Genomic DNA, 15,615 nt, shown 5'->3' with positions numbered 1-15,615 from the left:
TGAATGAGTTTCTGATTCTAATGTGTTTCCAGAAAGGGGACAACTTTTCAAAGACAGTGCCAGGAGACAAGGTTGAATCCAAAGGGATAAATCTCTAAGGGAAGACTCAGGAACACTGAAATCGAAGTTTTCTTTCTTACCAATAGCCTTTACTATTTCCTTGCTTAATTCATTTTTTTTTTTAACACAATTCACATTTATTGAGCACCTACTACATAACAGGTGCCACGCTAGGTTCTGGGAATTCAAAACGGAAGATGCACAACCACTGTCTTGCTGAGAAGATGGAAGCATAAACACATGAGAAATGTCTTCACAGGCCTTCCTACTTGTGCAAAACACCCACTTAAATAGAAATATTTGCTGATTGAAAATTTTTCCGGCTGGGCGCCGTGGCTCATGCCTGTAATCCCAGCACTTTGGGAGGCCGAGGCAGGTGGATCACAAGAGTTCAAGACCAGCCTGGCCAACACAGTGAAAACCCGTCTCTACTAAAAAATACAAAAATTAGCTGGCCCTGGTGGCAGGTGCCTGTAGTCCCAGCTACTCAGTAGGCTGAGGGAGGAGAATTGTATGAACCCGGGAGGCGAAGGTTGCAGTGAATCAAGATTGCACCACTGCACTCCAGCCTAAGCGATGGAGTGAAACTCTGTCTCAAAAAAAAAAAAAAAAAAATTATTCCTATATGCTCATTAAATCAGTTCCCCTAAGGATGCTCATTGGACAACACTTTATAGACCTAGACTTGTAATTAATAAAGCTATATGTCAATGTATATCTTATAGCTCGCACCTTTCTAATTCAGCCTGGACTTCCCCAGCCTGTGACCAATAAGAAGATCTGACCACAGCCTTTTATGAGCACTATCTGGCTTGAATTTGCTTTGTGGTGCTGTTTGGAGTTTTCCGGACTAATCATTTGGACTGGCTCCTTCTCCCTGTGGCTCCTGTTTGAGTATATACAATGTATGAGTCATTTGCTTTTTTGCCCTTCTTCATCCTCTGGTTATATTTGGTACTTCCTGACTTCCTTTCCAAAGTGTTAATAATAAATAACAGGTTGTACCACACTTCAACACCACACAACTATAGATAGCAAAACATGGCATGCACTGAATTATTCAATAGGTGAATAATACCATGAAACTCATCCCATTTTCCAGATTTGGAGAGTTGTTAATTGGGACAACGTACATGGTGTCCTCGTTAGGTCCTCCCCCAAGCTCTGCACATCTGCTGCCAGGAGCTGTCCTGACCATTTTAAACAAGGCAGAAGCTGCTCACACACCAGGGTAAAAACTCTTCAACATCCAGTTCCATTCTGACTACGTTAACCATTATTTCCCACATGTGGGGACTCTACATACTGCAGTCCTTCAACTAGGGGGGTACTTCGGGGTCAACTAGAAATGGAAATTTGAAATTGGAATTGTCCCTGGAAAATGTGGGAGGTGTGGTCACGCCATTTATTCTGTGACTAAGGAAATTCTTGCTCAAATGGGAGCGCTCCAGAAGGAAGTCAACTCAGCTGGTAACAATGTTGCATCAAAGGCACCTGAATTCCAAAACCAACTTGACAGAGGTCAGCTGTGTCTCTGACCCTGCGGGCTCCCAGCTGATAGGAAAGAGGAAGCTGGCCCAGATCATGGAGAGAGGGGCAGAGAAAATAAAGGGCAAGGGGAGTGAGAAAGGGAGTAGGGAAGCAAGGATGTGGAGGAGAGAGGGAGGCAGTGGGGAGGGAGAAAGGAAGGAGGGCTGAAAACAGGTAACGGGAAGAAAGGCAGAGGAGAACACAGGTGCAGTGAGGGGTAAGAGAAGTTACAGGTGAAACCGCGGAAAGAGGAAGGAAAGACAAAAGATGCTGGCAGCAGGAAAAGTTAGGAATGGAGCCCACGCAGTGGCAATGGCTTCAGCCACTGCCTGGAGACATCTGCCAAGAAACAGCTTCCCAGGGGCCCGTCTGTCTGCCTTGCTCACTTGACTCGCATTTCTTTCTTTCTTTCTTTCTTTCTTTCTTTCTTTCTTTCTTTCTTTCTTTCTTTCTTTCTTTCTTTCTTTCTTTCTTTCTTTCTTTCTTTCTCTTCCTTCCTTTCTTCTTTCTTTCCTTCCTTTCTTTCTGTCTCTTTCTCTCTCTCTCTTTCTTTCTTTTTTTGACAGGGTTTCACTCGGTCACTCAGGCTGGAGTGCAATGGCATAATCTGAGCTCACTGCAGCCTCTGCCTCCCAGGTTCAAGCTATTCTCCCACCTCAGCCTCCTAAGTAGCTGGGATTACAGGCATGTGCCACCACACCTGGCTAATTTTTGTATTTTTAGTAGAGATGGGGTTTCACCATGTTGGCTGGGCTGGTCTCAAACTCCTGACCTCAAGTGTTCCGCCTGCCTTGGCCTCCCAAAGCGCTGGGATTACAGGCATGAGCCACCATGCTTGGCCTTGACTCGCATTTTCTACCCCAAACCTCTTGAAGAACTCTCCCAGGCATCCAGTAGGGAGGTACACACTTGCTGACTTACCTAGACTGCTCACCACCTGGGAGGCAGGGCCGCTCAGCAGACAGGCCAGCATGGGAGGCTCAGCTTCCCAGGACAAGCATGGGCCCCCACCTCACCTGTGATGTCCAGAGCTCCCTCTGCACTTCCATGGAAAGAACTGTGGTCCCAAAGGCCAGCATAAGACCCTTCAGCCCAGGCCACAGCATGTGACCATCCCCACACCCTCAGGCATGTCTGTGGACATTTGCTTGACTGGTTTCTGACATCAGAGCCTCATCTTTCTGAAAACACTGAATAAAAACATACGTTATCAGGGGTCCTTGAAAAATCCACTACTTCTCCTCTGCAGGGTCAATTTAATGTTTGTGTGTCAAAATCACCAGCAACAAAAATGCAAGCCTCTCTCTCAGGGAAACGGACGTGAGAGTTACCCCCTCCTTAAAAATACAAAAATTAAGAAACCAAATAGCTTAATCAGCCCCTGGGAATGCTTAGCTGGCAGGTTCCAGTCATACCCAGCTCCCAGCAGAGACAGTATCCTGCCTCATCTGCAAAAAGTCTCCACAACACCCTCCCTGCAATGAGTGTGTTCAGCCTGAGAATATTCCATTTTTATTCATTCAACAAATATTACTGATCAAGAGGAAATAGCCACATGATGGAACGCATAGCAAATCTCAGCACCATCTTGATGGAAATGGTTCTGCTCCAGCCAAGGGCAACCTCCTCTGTGGGCAGGACAGGGAGTACCTGGGCAGGGGACTTCAGAGAAGCAGGGAACACCCACCTGACACCCGCTTCTTGATGCACCCACCCACACACACCTACACACACTTGCTGGCTGATATCCAAAATCCCTGCAGCAGGGACAGAGCTTCAGCCCCCACCCCTAAATGGAGGTTTGAGGCCAATAATCCCCACCCTACCCTCTGATAGAAGGGGCCAGTGAATCCCTGCTTGGTTGTGCTTGGGTCCTATGCCTCATCCTTCAAATTCATTCACCCTCAAGTTAAAGGAACCAGGTGGGATACCAAAGTGCAGGGAGTTTTGAGCCACCGGAACAAGAGCTGCTTCTTCCACCCTAGGAAGTGGACAATGTGGCAGGGGCTGCAGGGCCACTCCGGGTCGGGCTTCCCCCCTCCCTGGCCTTTTGCCAGGGTCTGTACCTGGAGCTGGAGTCACTGCCGCTCTGCACTGCTGGATCATCCGTGACATTAAAGAGCCCCGTCCAATTGGTCAGCTGGTCACCACTCTGCCAACCAAACTGGAGGCCTCTGGCAAGAAAACGAGGCAGTCGGTACTCATGCTCATTTGCTGGGTTAAGCCTGCCTACCAGAGAGCCGCATTCCGTTGCTGTGCCCAAGTGACACATTGCCTTGGTCATGCAATTAAAGAAAGCGATGGTACTGACTCCAACCATGAGGATCGCGATCATAAACCACAGCCCTCTGCAGTGCTCTCTGTGGTTCTGCACCCATCCCCTCATTCCATCTGTACCAGCAGGGCTGAGAGCACGCATTTCACACACAAGGACATTGAGACTTCGCGAGACAAAGGTTGCAGAGCTCTTCTACCTCCTATACCGTGCCATCCCTCAATTCCTGCCTCCAGTTAAACCAAAAGAGCGCCAGCACCACATTTTGTCCTCCTCAAAAGCCAGACACACTTCAGAGCTTTTAATAAAATCTACAGTATTCCAGCACACAAGGATACCACTTTTGGTTCAAGACGTGCACTCAGCACATGTTTATCTCCACTCCTTCCCCAACCCTCACTAAAATGACAGCAAAGGGATAAATACAGGCATGCATGTTGGGAGAAGGCCATAGAAGTGGCCAGAAATAACATGCTGGATGATGAAAAGCACAAGGTCATGGACCTCCACCAGACAGTGGACATCTTACTTCCTGCAAAAAGCAGATCTACTCGCAGTGAACAACTCAGGAAGGCTCAGGAATGGAAGGTCCCCAGGGCCAGCGAAGGTGGGAGTGCACAATGGAGCTAAGAGCAGCATTGTTTGAAGTCTGCACAAAAAGCAGTTAGACAACCCTCTCCCCAACACCCTGTGAATTCCCATACCAGGCCCTCTTCCCAAGCCCAGGCAGCCTGGCCACTCCACCTGCCCACCTCACAGGTGTCAGGAGATTGCTTTCTGGGGAAACTGACTCACAGAAGTTCTGCGCTGTTTTCTCTTATCAGAGACTCGCACTGAAAACAGTGGGTTGCCTGAAAGTCTGCTTACTGAGTGCACTTGGCTTCTGAATGCTTGGGTCACACACTCTGCCTTCCAGGTTTGTTGAGGGATGGCTTTCTCAGGAGGGAAACCGATTTGCTCAGAAGAAACAGATATGGAGGAAAGGGTTGGTGCCTGCTTAATTGCCCCAGGGCAGGTTTTCTCAGCCTGGCACTATGGCATCTGGGGCTGACTACTTCTTTGTTGTGGGACTGTCCTGTGCATTATAGGATGCTGAGCAATATCCCTGCTCTCTACCACTAGATGCCAGCAGCATTGTACCCTGGACCCTCCTGTTGCGGCAATCAAAAATGTCTCCAGACATTGCCAATGTCTCCTGGGGGCAAAATTGCCCCAGTTGAGAATCGCTGTCTATAACAATCCACAGAGCTTCCAAGAAACCTTCTAGTGACTGGCTGGCCCTTAAATATAAACAAGCTATTAAGACCATCAGCATGTGAAGAAAACTTTAACGGTCAGAGAACAAAACAAAACAAAATAAAACAAAACAGCTTTCTCTGCTCATGCCCAGTGTGGTCTCAATATGTAGAACAATGCCAGTGAGTTCATAAACCTGTACCTCCCATGGAAATGCTCCACCAGCAACCATCAGTGCCAAGGACCATGCATCCATGCTAAAGGGCATGGGCGAGATTGACATGGTTACGGGCAGGTTTAATGACCAGTTTAAAACCCGTTATCCAGAGGGCCATTCGCAGGATGGGTGAGTCAGATTATTCCATTTTCCGGTTGGCCAAAGCCAACAGCATCGCCTCAGAAAGAACTTTTAGCTGGACAGAATCATGGATGTGGAATATTTCTCTAAATAAATAGTGAGGCCAGGCTTGATGGCTCATGCCTATAATCCTAGCACTTTGGGAGGCCGAGGTGAGTGGATCATCTGAGCTCAGGAGTTTGAGACCAGATTAGACAACATGGTGAAACCCCATCTCTACAAAAAATACAAAAATTAGCTGGGCGTGGTGGCACTCGCCTGTAGTCCCAGCTACTTGGGAGGCTAAGGCGGGAGAATCCCTTGATCCTGGGAGGTGGAGGTTGAAGTGAGCTGAGATCACACTACTGCACTCTAGCCTGAGCAAGAGAGTGAGACCCTGTCTTGAATGAATGAATGAATGAATAAATAAATAAATAAATAAATAAATAAATAAACGAATAAATAAATAAATAAATAGTGAAACAATTAAAAAAAAGAATGCAGGGGGAAGAAGACAAATGAAAAAAGCAGAAGGCTGAGCATAGTGGCTCACGCCTGTAATCCCAGCACTTTGGAAAGCCGAGGCAGGCGGACTGCCTGAGGTCGGGAGTTCGAGACCAGCCTGGCCAGCATGGTGAAACCCTGTCTCTACTAAAAACACAAAAATTAGCCGGGCATGGTGGTAGGTGCCTATAATCCCAGCTACTCAGGAGGCTGAGGCAGGAGAATCACTTGAACCTGGGAGGTGAAGGTTGCAGTGAGCCGAGATCGTGCCATTGCACTCCAGCCTGGGTGACAAGAGCAAAACTCCATCTAAAAAAAAAAAAAGAAGAAAAAAGCAGAAATTTTTTTTTTCAATAAAACCCTTAATAATAAATAGCCTCTAAGCTAAGGGAATGGGGCAGCAGATGGTCACTGGAGCTGGGAACTGATCCATCCATATCTCCACTAATAGGCTGAGTGCCTGAGTCTCTGTACCTCTCAAGGCCTCTGTTCCCATCTTTCAAGAGGACTGTCTCAGTTGCCTTCAAAGTCCTTGACTGCAAGTATCACAGATCTGAGCCTTCTTCTATGATGCCCACGCACCTCCCTCTTCAGAAGTCTAGCTCACCTCCCACGTGTGTCAGCTTAGTCTCCCAGCCAGACCCTAGGCTGAGGAGGCCCCTTGGGGCCCTGCCAGCAGAGAGCTGCACACATGAAGTGCTCCAGCGATCCTTTGCTGAGTGACAGTAGACCCCGTTCTCATACTCTCCAGGCTCCACAGCAGTGGGGAGCTCAGAGGAAAAGGTACAACTCGCAGGGCAGAGGCCGGAGCCAAAGCAAAATGCCTGTCCAGTTCTTAGTCCATTCAAAAAACAGAAGCGCTCCGGTCTGGTTCTGATTCAATAGTTATTCATTTATCCATTTATTTATTTATTGAAGTGATTGTTTCCTTTCAAAGAGATCACCAAGGTATTTCTTGGAGAAAATTTGTGTTTAGTTTATTTAGAAGAGAGACACTTTGAGCACCTATTATGAACCCAGCCCTTTACATAAATGGTCTCAATTCCTACAAACACCTCATGCAGAAAATCTCATGATCAGGCCAAGCATGGTGGCTCACACCTGTAATCCCAGAACTTTGGGAAACCGAGGCAGGTGGATCACTTGAGGTCAGGAGTTCGAGACCAGCCTAGCCAACATGGTGAAACCCCATGTCTACTAAATATACAAAAATTAGCTGGGCATGGTGGAGCGTGCCTGTAATCACAGCTACTCTGGGAGGCTGAGGCATGAGAGTCACTTGAACCTGGGAGGCAGAGGTTGCAGTGAGGAGAGATCATGCCACTGCACTCCAGCCTGGGTGACAGAGCAAGATGAAAGAAAGAAAGAAAGACAGAAAGAGAGAGGAAGGAAGGAAGGAAGGGAGGAAGGAAAAGATAGAGAGAGAAAGAAAGGAAGGAAGAAAGAAAATCTCATTATTTCCATTTACAGCTGATGAAATATGCAGCTTAGATAGGTTTAGTAGCTTGCCCAAGTAACAAGTAGCCAAGCTAAGATTTAAACCAAGGGCTAACTCTAAATGCTTCTACTCCTAAAAGCCTTTACCAAACAGCCTAGAGGCCACGAAAACAGTAATATTTCCACCCGAGATTTTGCAAACTATCTAGTTCACAAACATATCAAATCAATGTCCAGCCCAGGAGTCTGCTATGAAACTCATGGGTCCTTCAAAAATAGTCTAACCAGCTAGACTTCTTCCCACGGAATGCATGAAGGGTCAGCTAGCCAGCCACACTGTCATCCTCCTACCTGTGGTGAGACCACATGTCCCTTCACATGGCAGTCCCCTCCCAGGACTATAGAAGCGAGGGACTACTAAGCAGAAAATATGATGACTTAGACACTCATTATTAAATGGGGCGGCGGGGGAACAAGCTACAAAAGGAGATACCCTGTAGTAGTTCCATTTCTATAAGCTTTTATACCAGAAAGCTTGTTACTTTTGTAGGTGGAATTAAAGTTTATTCTTTCTTTTGGTTTAGCAATGTTTACTCATTTATCTCAAAAAAACCTAATTGCATAATTTTCAAAACCAATGTATTATGTAATTTAAATTCCATTCCTGAGCTAAGGATAGGATCTATTATTAGTCAAAGAAACCCAATGAGGAAGGTGTGTGGAGGTATAAAGGAAGATGACAAAAGGAAAAAACATTTCATGGCTGGGCACAGTGGCTTACGCCTGTAATCCCAGCACTTTGGGAGGCCACGGTGGGAGGATCACTTAAGGTCAGGAGTTTGAGACTAGCCTGACCAACATAGTGAAACCCCATCTCTACTTAAAAAAAAAAAAAAATTATCCAGGCACGGTGGTGCACACCTGTAGTCCCAGCTACTTGGGAGGCTGAGGCAGAAGAATTGCTTGAACCTGGGAGGCAAAGGCTGCAGTGAGCTGAGATTGCGCCATTGCACTCCAGCCTGGGTGACTGAGTGAGACTCTGTCTCAAAAATAATAATTAAATAAAATAAATTTTAAAAAAAATTTTAAAAATAAAACATTTTATTCACTCATTCATTTATACAACATTTATTGAGCATCTACTATGCATTAGGAACTGGTAGTTGCTGGGCCAAGTAACAGCAAAGAGCAAACTCTTGTTTCCAAACTGCTCACCATAAAATTGAGATAATTACACTAACACACATGGAAATATTAGCAAACAAGATAGGGCAAAATCAAGTGCTTAAACGGAGTGCTGTAACTTTTTATGTCTAATTTATTTTTTCAAAAGAAAAGATTTGAAGTAAATATGGCAGGATGTTAACATTTGTTAACACTGCTAATTCTCAGTCATGACTGCATGAATGTTTGTTATATTGTTCTCCATATTCTTTTGTAGTCTATAATTCCATAATAAAAATACACGTTAAAATAATGTTTAAGGCCAGGCACAGTGGCTCGTGCCTGTAATCCCAGCACTTTGGGAGGCCAAGGCGGGTGGCTCACGAGGTCAGGAGTTCAAGACCAACCTGGCCAAGATGGTGGAACCCCCCGTCTCTACTAAAAATACAAAAAAATTAGCCCGGTGTGGTGGCGCACACCTGTAATCTCAGCTACTCAAGAGGCTGAGGCAGAGAATTGCTTGAACTCAGGAGGCAGAGGTTGCAGTGAGTCAAGATCACGTCACTGCACTCCAGCCTGGGCGACAGAGGGAGACTCCATCTCCAAAAACAAACAAACAAACAACAACAACAATAAAAAAAACAAGTGCTTAACTGTGCTAAATTTGTAATCACTAACAAGGCCTTGGAGTAGCCAAGGGCAGCCTCCTGGACTCAGTCAGCCTTGCAGAATCTTTGTACCTTGCAGGTTAAGCTAGAATTGAACACAGCCTTGAACCTAAGGAAACAGAACATATAAGAATTATGTAAACTGATTTATTCAAGACTGGATTCAGATATTTAGAGGCTCAAGCACTGAAAAGTGTGTGGTGCCACCTCACGCCCATACTTACTCAAAAGTTATGTGCCTGTTAAAATAAAAATAGCTCTGTCTGGACTTTCTGATTATGAAATCTGGGATATGTTTATGGAGGCTCAGCTTTTCTCTGTTGTGTGGTTATTGCTGACAACCTGGCTCAGCCAGGTCCCCAGTTGTGTAACCCACAGCCATGTAACTTAGCCCCTTGCTCTCATGGCAATGAATCCTACAGCCATCAGAGGATGGGGAAAGCTGCTCATGCTTCCCTGAGTCAACTACCAGGGGAATTTCAGGACAGAAGGCAAAATCACATCTCAGAGAAGCAATTTAAAAACAGGTGGAACTACCTCCATTAGTAATACCCTCCAAATATTGTAAGGCATTATCTTATTAAAATTTTTGCCAATGGATTAAAATATATATATGTTCCAGGCATGGTGACAGATTTACATGTTATTTCAAATCCTCCCAAAAGCCTATAGGTGGGCATTAGTATCCCCATTTCACAGATGAGGAAACTGAACCTAGGGAGATTAGATTTACAACCTGCCCTGATATTGTGAAGAGCAGAGAAAGTATTCAAGCCCAAGCCCAATGTCAGGGCCCATGTTTCTTCCTCCTCTCCTTTAACCCCATGTTCTCATGCTTTTTGGGGGAAAAAAAGACTTTTCCATTGTCCAATATTTTTAATATTGTTTGAGCCGCTGCCATTGCTGTGGACTGTTTAATGAAGAAGTCTATATAAAACAAACCATGGATGGGTGTGGTGGCTCACGCCTGTAAGCATTTTGGGAGGCCAAGGCAGGCAGATCACAAGGTCAAGGGATCAAGACCATCCTGGCCAACATGGTGAAACCCCTTCTCTACTAAAAATACAAAAATTAGCTGGGTGTGGAGGCATGAGCCTGTAGTCCCAGCTACACGGGAGGCTGAGGCAGGAGAATCGCTTGAACCCGGGAGGCAGAGGTTGCAGTGAGCTGAGATCACACCACTGCACTCCAGCCTGGTGATAGAGCGAGACTCTGTCTCAAAAAAAAAAAAAAAAAACAAACAAAAAAAAACCATGGAGTATTATAAAATGAAGAAGCTGAACAAAATCATCTCTGAGATCCTTTCCCATTTTGATTGAAGAGCCAAAGTCACAGAATTTCTGGCACTGGAGGAGGCCAATGGAGGCAATTTTGTGGGGGACACATGAAGGGGAGGAAGTGGCACATGCGTAGCTCTCCATTCACAGTGTGTGGGCTCCTGCACAATCTGCCTTCACATATGGTAGGCCTGGGGCCAAGCGTCCGCGGGTGCCCACTCAGATGCTGGAATCTCCAGGGTGGTTGAACCAAAAGAGGCTGAATCTATGGGGCACAGGGCACTTGGCACTGTGGACTTGGGTTCCCCACAGAAGCCCCACCCCTGATGCCAAAGTCCAGGACCCCATGTGCTGACTGCTCAACCCAGTGGGGCACAGCGTGCAGCCCAGGTCACCAAGAGACTGGCCATGTGCTCAAGACAAAATGCAACTGAACCCATCCTTGCAAACCACCTCCAAGAGCCTCCTGCTTCAGGCTGAGGCCCCCGCAGGCTCTGGAGAGTGAGACTGAAGCCACTGTCATTGCTATGCTCTGTTTTTCAGGTCAGTAGAGGACAGGAAGGCAGCTGCTTCCTAGATGGTCTCCTAGGTCTTCAGGACTTCCCTGTCCAACGGCCTGAACACTGCCATCAGAGTAAGCTTCCTAACGAGTATCCCAATAGCACCACTTGTCTATTCCAGAACCTTCCAAGACTCCCCACGACCCAAAGGACGGGATCAGACCCTCAACCCAGTGCCCCAGTAGTGGCCCTGCAGTTTCACTTACACCCCTCTGCAAATCTCAGCTTTTTAAGCCACTATTGTGCTCCCACAATCATCCTGCACCCCACCTGCCTCAATGTCCCTCAACCTCCAACGTACAGCTCAAGCACCACCACTTCCCTGAGGACCTTCTTGACCACTCTGGCCCAGCCCACCGGGCCATCCCATCTTGGAACCAAGTCAGCACTTACTCTCCAATCCCCTACACCTTCTCATCCTGCCTGACTCAGCGGTCACCTCTGCCTGTCTATCTGTGAGTTCTGTCACCCCTACATAATTATGGTCCTTCCTAGGGAAGAAACTAGACTTTATATCTAAAACTGAGCCCCAAATTATCTTTCTCAAAGTCCTTAAGCAACCAGAGTGGGGAAAGGGGGCCAGGGGTGGATGCCTTGAGGTTCTAGAACTATGAGATCCTGAACTCCACCCTCCCCAGAGGCCCCCTTAGGAAAATTGGAACAGGAGGGTCTTATCAGTCCTGGGAAAGAGGAAGAAAGAGAGGGAGGGGAGGCCAGCCAGAAACACATGCCAGACTACTTGTTGAGTCCAGCCCTCCTGGGGCAGGCAAAGGGGCTGCAGCCATAGAGGTGTTAGAGGTGTTGCCAGGCAAACTCCCACCCAAGAGACAAGTTTTACAGTGGATAATCCAGAGCTAGTAAGGGGCACCAGGCAGGGAGGGGTATGACTTGAAGGGCCACAGGGGCTGTCCCCTGTCCCTAAAGTATCTTACCCATTAACCTGTCACTAAGACTCCAAAAGAATGACAGTGTTGTGACCAACAATTACAAACGGAGTTCTTCAGTGTTAGAAGATACTGCTGCTGCCCTCAAGAACTGACAGTCTGGTTTTAACTGTTAATTGGGAAATGACCACCTTGCACAAGTGGGGTCCTCGGAAGAGTCCAGAGGTTGGGGGGTAGTGAGAGGACAGAAAATGCAGTGAACTGGAGGAGGCCAGGCCAGGGCTCTACTAAGAACTGCAGCACTAATCCCAGAAATTGTTAGTTCTCAGTGAGGGGCAAATAGCTCCAATTGCTAAACAGCCTTTTGCAGGATTTCAGGCAGAAGTGCCAGTTTGATGAGGGAGAAGGTTCTGGATAAGAAGGTGTTATCAGTGCCTCTCCATCAGTCACAAACCTGCAGCTGCCATGTTCCTTTAAAGGTGTTAACATCAGCCGCATAGGTGGCCACTTTCTTCAGAGCTTCAATAGCCATCCAAGCAGATGACTCACCTCCAGGCAATGCTTGCCTCTAGAGATTCTTGGATAGGGGGACTCACATTCCACCATTCACTAGCAGTGTGACTCTCAGCATTGAACCTCTTGAAGTCTCAGTTTTCTCATCCATCAAAGGGGATGAATAATCCTCAACCTAAGGATATAAACAGTCTACAAAAGCAGACATATAAATGCTAACATGCATATAAAGGCTTTTATACCTAATATACACAATTAAAATGTATTTGACCCAATGTTTGCATACAGAAAAGATAATGGAGTGGTTGATGGACAAGGTGAGAAGTCTTCCTTTCCATTTGTACACACTTTTGTAACTTTTGATTTTATACATGCTTGTATTACTTTTTCAAAAAATAAACAAAAGTAGGCCCGGCACTTTGGGAGGCCAAGGCAGGGGGATAGCTTGAGCTCAGGAGTTTGATACCAGCCTAGGCAACATAATGAGAACCTGTCTGTATCAAAAAATCAAAAAATTAGAGCTTAGGAGGCTGCAGCAGGAAGATCATTTGCGCACAGGAGGTTGAGGCTGCAATTAGTCGTGATCACACCACTGCACTCTAGCCTGGGTGACAGGGCAAGATGTTGTCTCAAAAAATAAAAATAAAAGTAAATAAGCAAAAATAGGCTGGGCAAAGGAGCTAATGTCTGTAATTCCAGTGCTTTGGGAGGCTGAAGTGGGAGGATTGCTTGAGACCCAGAGTTAAAGGCTGCACTGAGCTATGATTGTGCTACTGCACTACAGCCTGGATGACAGAGCAACAACACCCTGCATCTAAAAAAGAAAAAAGAAACAACACAGATGGTCACCCCAACTACCAGGTGAAGTGAAGATGAACTATGTGTGACAAATGGCTCTGTCAACTACGCGAGGGCTAGCTGTTTTTCTGGAGAAGATGCAGGTAGCAGGCTGTAGCTGCCTGGCTATGTCAAGGGGGAGATTTCTTTCTGTCTTTGCAGTCTTTTAGCAGATTGCCTGTGATGAGCACTACATTCTGATTTAATGCTTATTCAACAGTAAAAATATTTTCTTTCTCTACCAAAAGAAAAAGAAAAATGCCTTTTGGTAACACTTTTGGCGTTGCACAAACAGGAGAGATGGTAGTGACGGTGATGGCTGGTATTAACACAAAAATGAAAAATGAGGAAAACAAAACAGGGGCAGTTGTTTCATGCTGAGAATGTCATGCCTTTCTCCTGAGTAACTGCTATTACCCATACCCCTCAGGGAACTAGAGGTCACTGATCACCGGGCTCAAGGCCCCTTCACCTCCCTCTTGCCCCAGCAGGAGAGCCCAGGCCCCTGTGGAGGGCGAGGACCCCAAGGATCAGCAGCCAGAGTGGCTGCAGCCACTGATCTGAAAGCCCTTCCTGACCCAAGTCTTGACCAAGAATAAAGCCAAATCCACTTCTTCTCCTTAAGACAACTCAGTCTCAAGCCAGCAGCCACCCCAGAACAGACGCCCTTACCTTCCTGATGGATCCCATCCTGGCCAGGGGAGCGCCCTGCTCATCCTATGACCGTCATCTCTAAAGTCAGGGATGGCACCATAACATGTACACTTTCGCTCAAGAAGCTCTCCTTAGAGAGCTCATCTATGCTCTTCTTGGACCTTTTAGAGCATCACGCACCCTGGGTAAAACAGCCAATAAAAGTACAACCGCACATTAATCATTTATATTTCCACAAAGTGCATCAGTTCTACCAGGGAGCAAATTCAAACCTGGGCATGAGGGGGCCAGACAGAATGGGCGAAGCGAAGGCAACAAGAACAGGGGAGGGTGTCTGCGCTGCCTGAGTTGTGGGAAGACAGGCCTCGGGTGCCACTTTGCTCATTTGTCCAAGAGGGGCAGAAGGTCTAGGCTTTTATTTTTCATTTCCCAGTTCTTAAAGGTTGCCAATGAATCCAAACTTGAAACACTGTGCAGACCAAATACGACACGCTGTAGTCTGCAGACCACCCGTTGGCAGCCCCTGAGTTGCGGCATCTTGCTCCATCCTGACCCCAGACCTGTGAGGGAGGGAGGCAGAGTGCACCGTCAGCCATCACAGCTGAGGAAACAGGCATAGAGTGGGAAGTTAGCTTAAGCCACCTGGAGGCAAAGATAGGCCTGGAACCCAGGAGTCCTGACTCCCAGTTCAGGCCTCTCAGCACCCAAGGTCTGGATCCTGTCCCGGGAGTCAGTTGCACACAGCACACATTGGGGTCTTCCCATATTGGGGTTCTGGGTCAGTGACCTCAGCCTTCTGGCCTCATGCACAACACACCTGTTCACCTTTACTGCCATCCTCACACTGGCCCAGGTGAGCGCATTCCAGGGCCCTGCCTGTCACCACTCCCTCCCTCTTGACAGGCATACAATAGGAATGAGAATGACTGTACTCCCTATCATTACAGGGATAACCTTGAGTAGGCTCTATTCGTAAAAAAACAATAAAAGAAGAAAATAATTCACAAACGTTGCCATTTAACTTTTGTGGGAGGATAATCTATTAAATTATTCATTTGTATTTTCCCTCCTCCATTCCAGAAAGGTAGCTCAGTTTTTTTATCTTCAACCCAGGGCCAACTGGGTTGTGGGGGTGAAAGGCTTCAATGCTCAAGAAATTGTGCTGTGAAGAAACTGTGTGATAGAGTCCTGGGGGAGGTGGGGAGCCAGTGCCTCTGGGTCTGGGGAGGGCTGTGGTGGAAGTGGTGAGACCATGGCCCAAACCAGGAAGCCCATGCTAGCAGCTTGAGATCACTCTCTCCACATCCCCATAAGGGATAGCAGGACCTCAGAAAGGGGCAGCTCGGGAGGCTGGATCCAGGGCTCCAGAAGCCTCCAGAAAGCAGTGAGCAGATCAGCGAGGCCAGCACAGCCCAGGGGGTCCACGGCACTGTTCCGTTCCACACAAGACCCCCAGGGTCTTCACACAACCCTAGGAAGGGGAAGAACCCAAAGGCGCCTCAACACTGGTGGATTCAATTTCCCACAAACTGGTGGGTAAGGTTTAGTCACGTTTTTAATGAAAAGAAAGTTTAAAAATGAGCCATTTCTTTCACACCAAGCCAAGCTTGTGAAATAAAATGTGTAATTGCTTTTCTATTGTTAATCAGCAAATCACTTGCATTGGACCTCACAGTGTA

The 15,615-nt window shown here is 46.9% G+C and overlaps 1 protein-coding gene across 3 annotated transcripts in view; it reads right to left on the bottom strand.

Annotated features, from left to right (window-relative positions):
- The window catches only part of ST8SIA5 (ST8 alpha-N-acetyl-neuraminide alpha-2,8-sialyltransferase 5), a 91,610-nt gene that overhangs the window by 51,139 nt on the left and 24,856 nt on the right, over positions 1-15,615 (bottom strand). Inside the window, exon 2 of one of the 3 annotated variants that reach the window (XM_032152391.2) lies at positions 3,657-3,764. The exons of 1 other annotated variant lie outside the window; for it this stretch is intronic. In XM_032152391.2, the coding sequence (XP_032008282.1) occupies positions 3,657-3,764 (108 nt within the window). Of the gene's footprint in view, positions 1-3,656; positions 3,765-13,954; positions 14,118-15,615 lie in introns of all 3 variants that reach the window. One more of the 3 variants, XM_032152394.3, reaches the window with a different exon arrangement.

The sequence above is a fragment of the Hylobates moloch genome, unplaced genomic scaffold, assembly GCF_009828535.3.
Source record: "Hylobates moloch isolate HMO894 unplaced genomic scaffold, HMol_V3 SCAFFOLD_5, whole genome shotgun sequence".
Classification (NCBI taxonomy): Eukaryota; Metazoa; Chordata; class Mammalia; order Primates; family Hylobatidae; genus Hylobates; species Hylobates moloch.
This window is presented reverse-complemented; position numbering and strand designations above follow the sequence as displayed.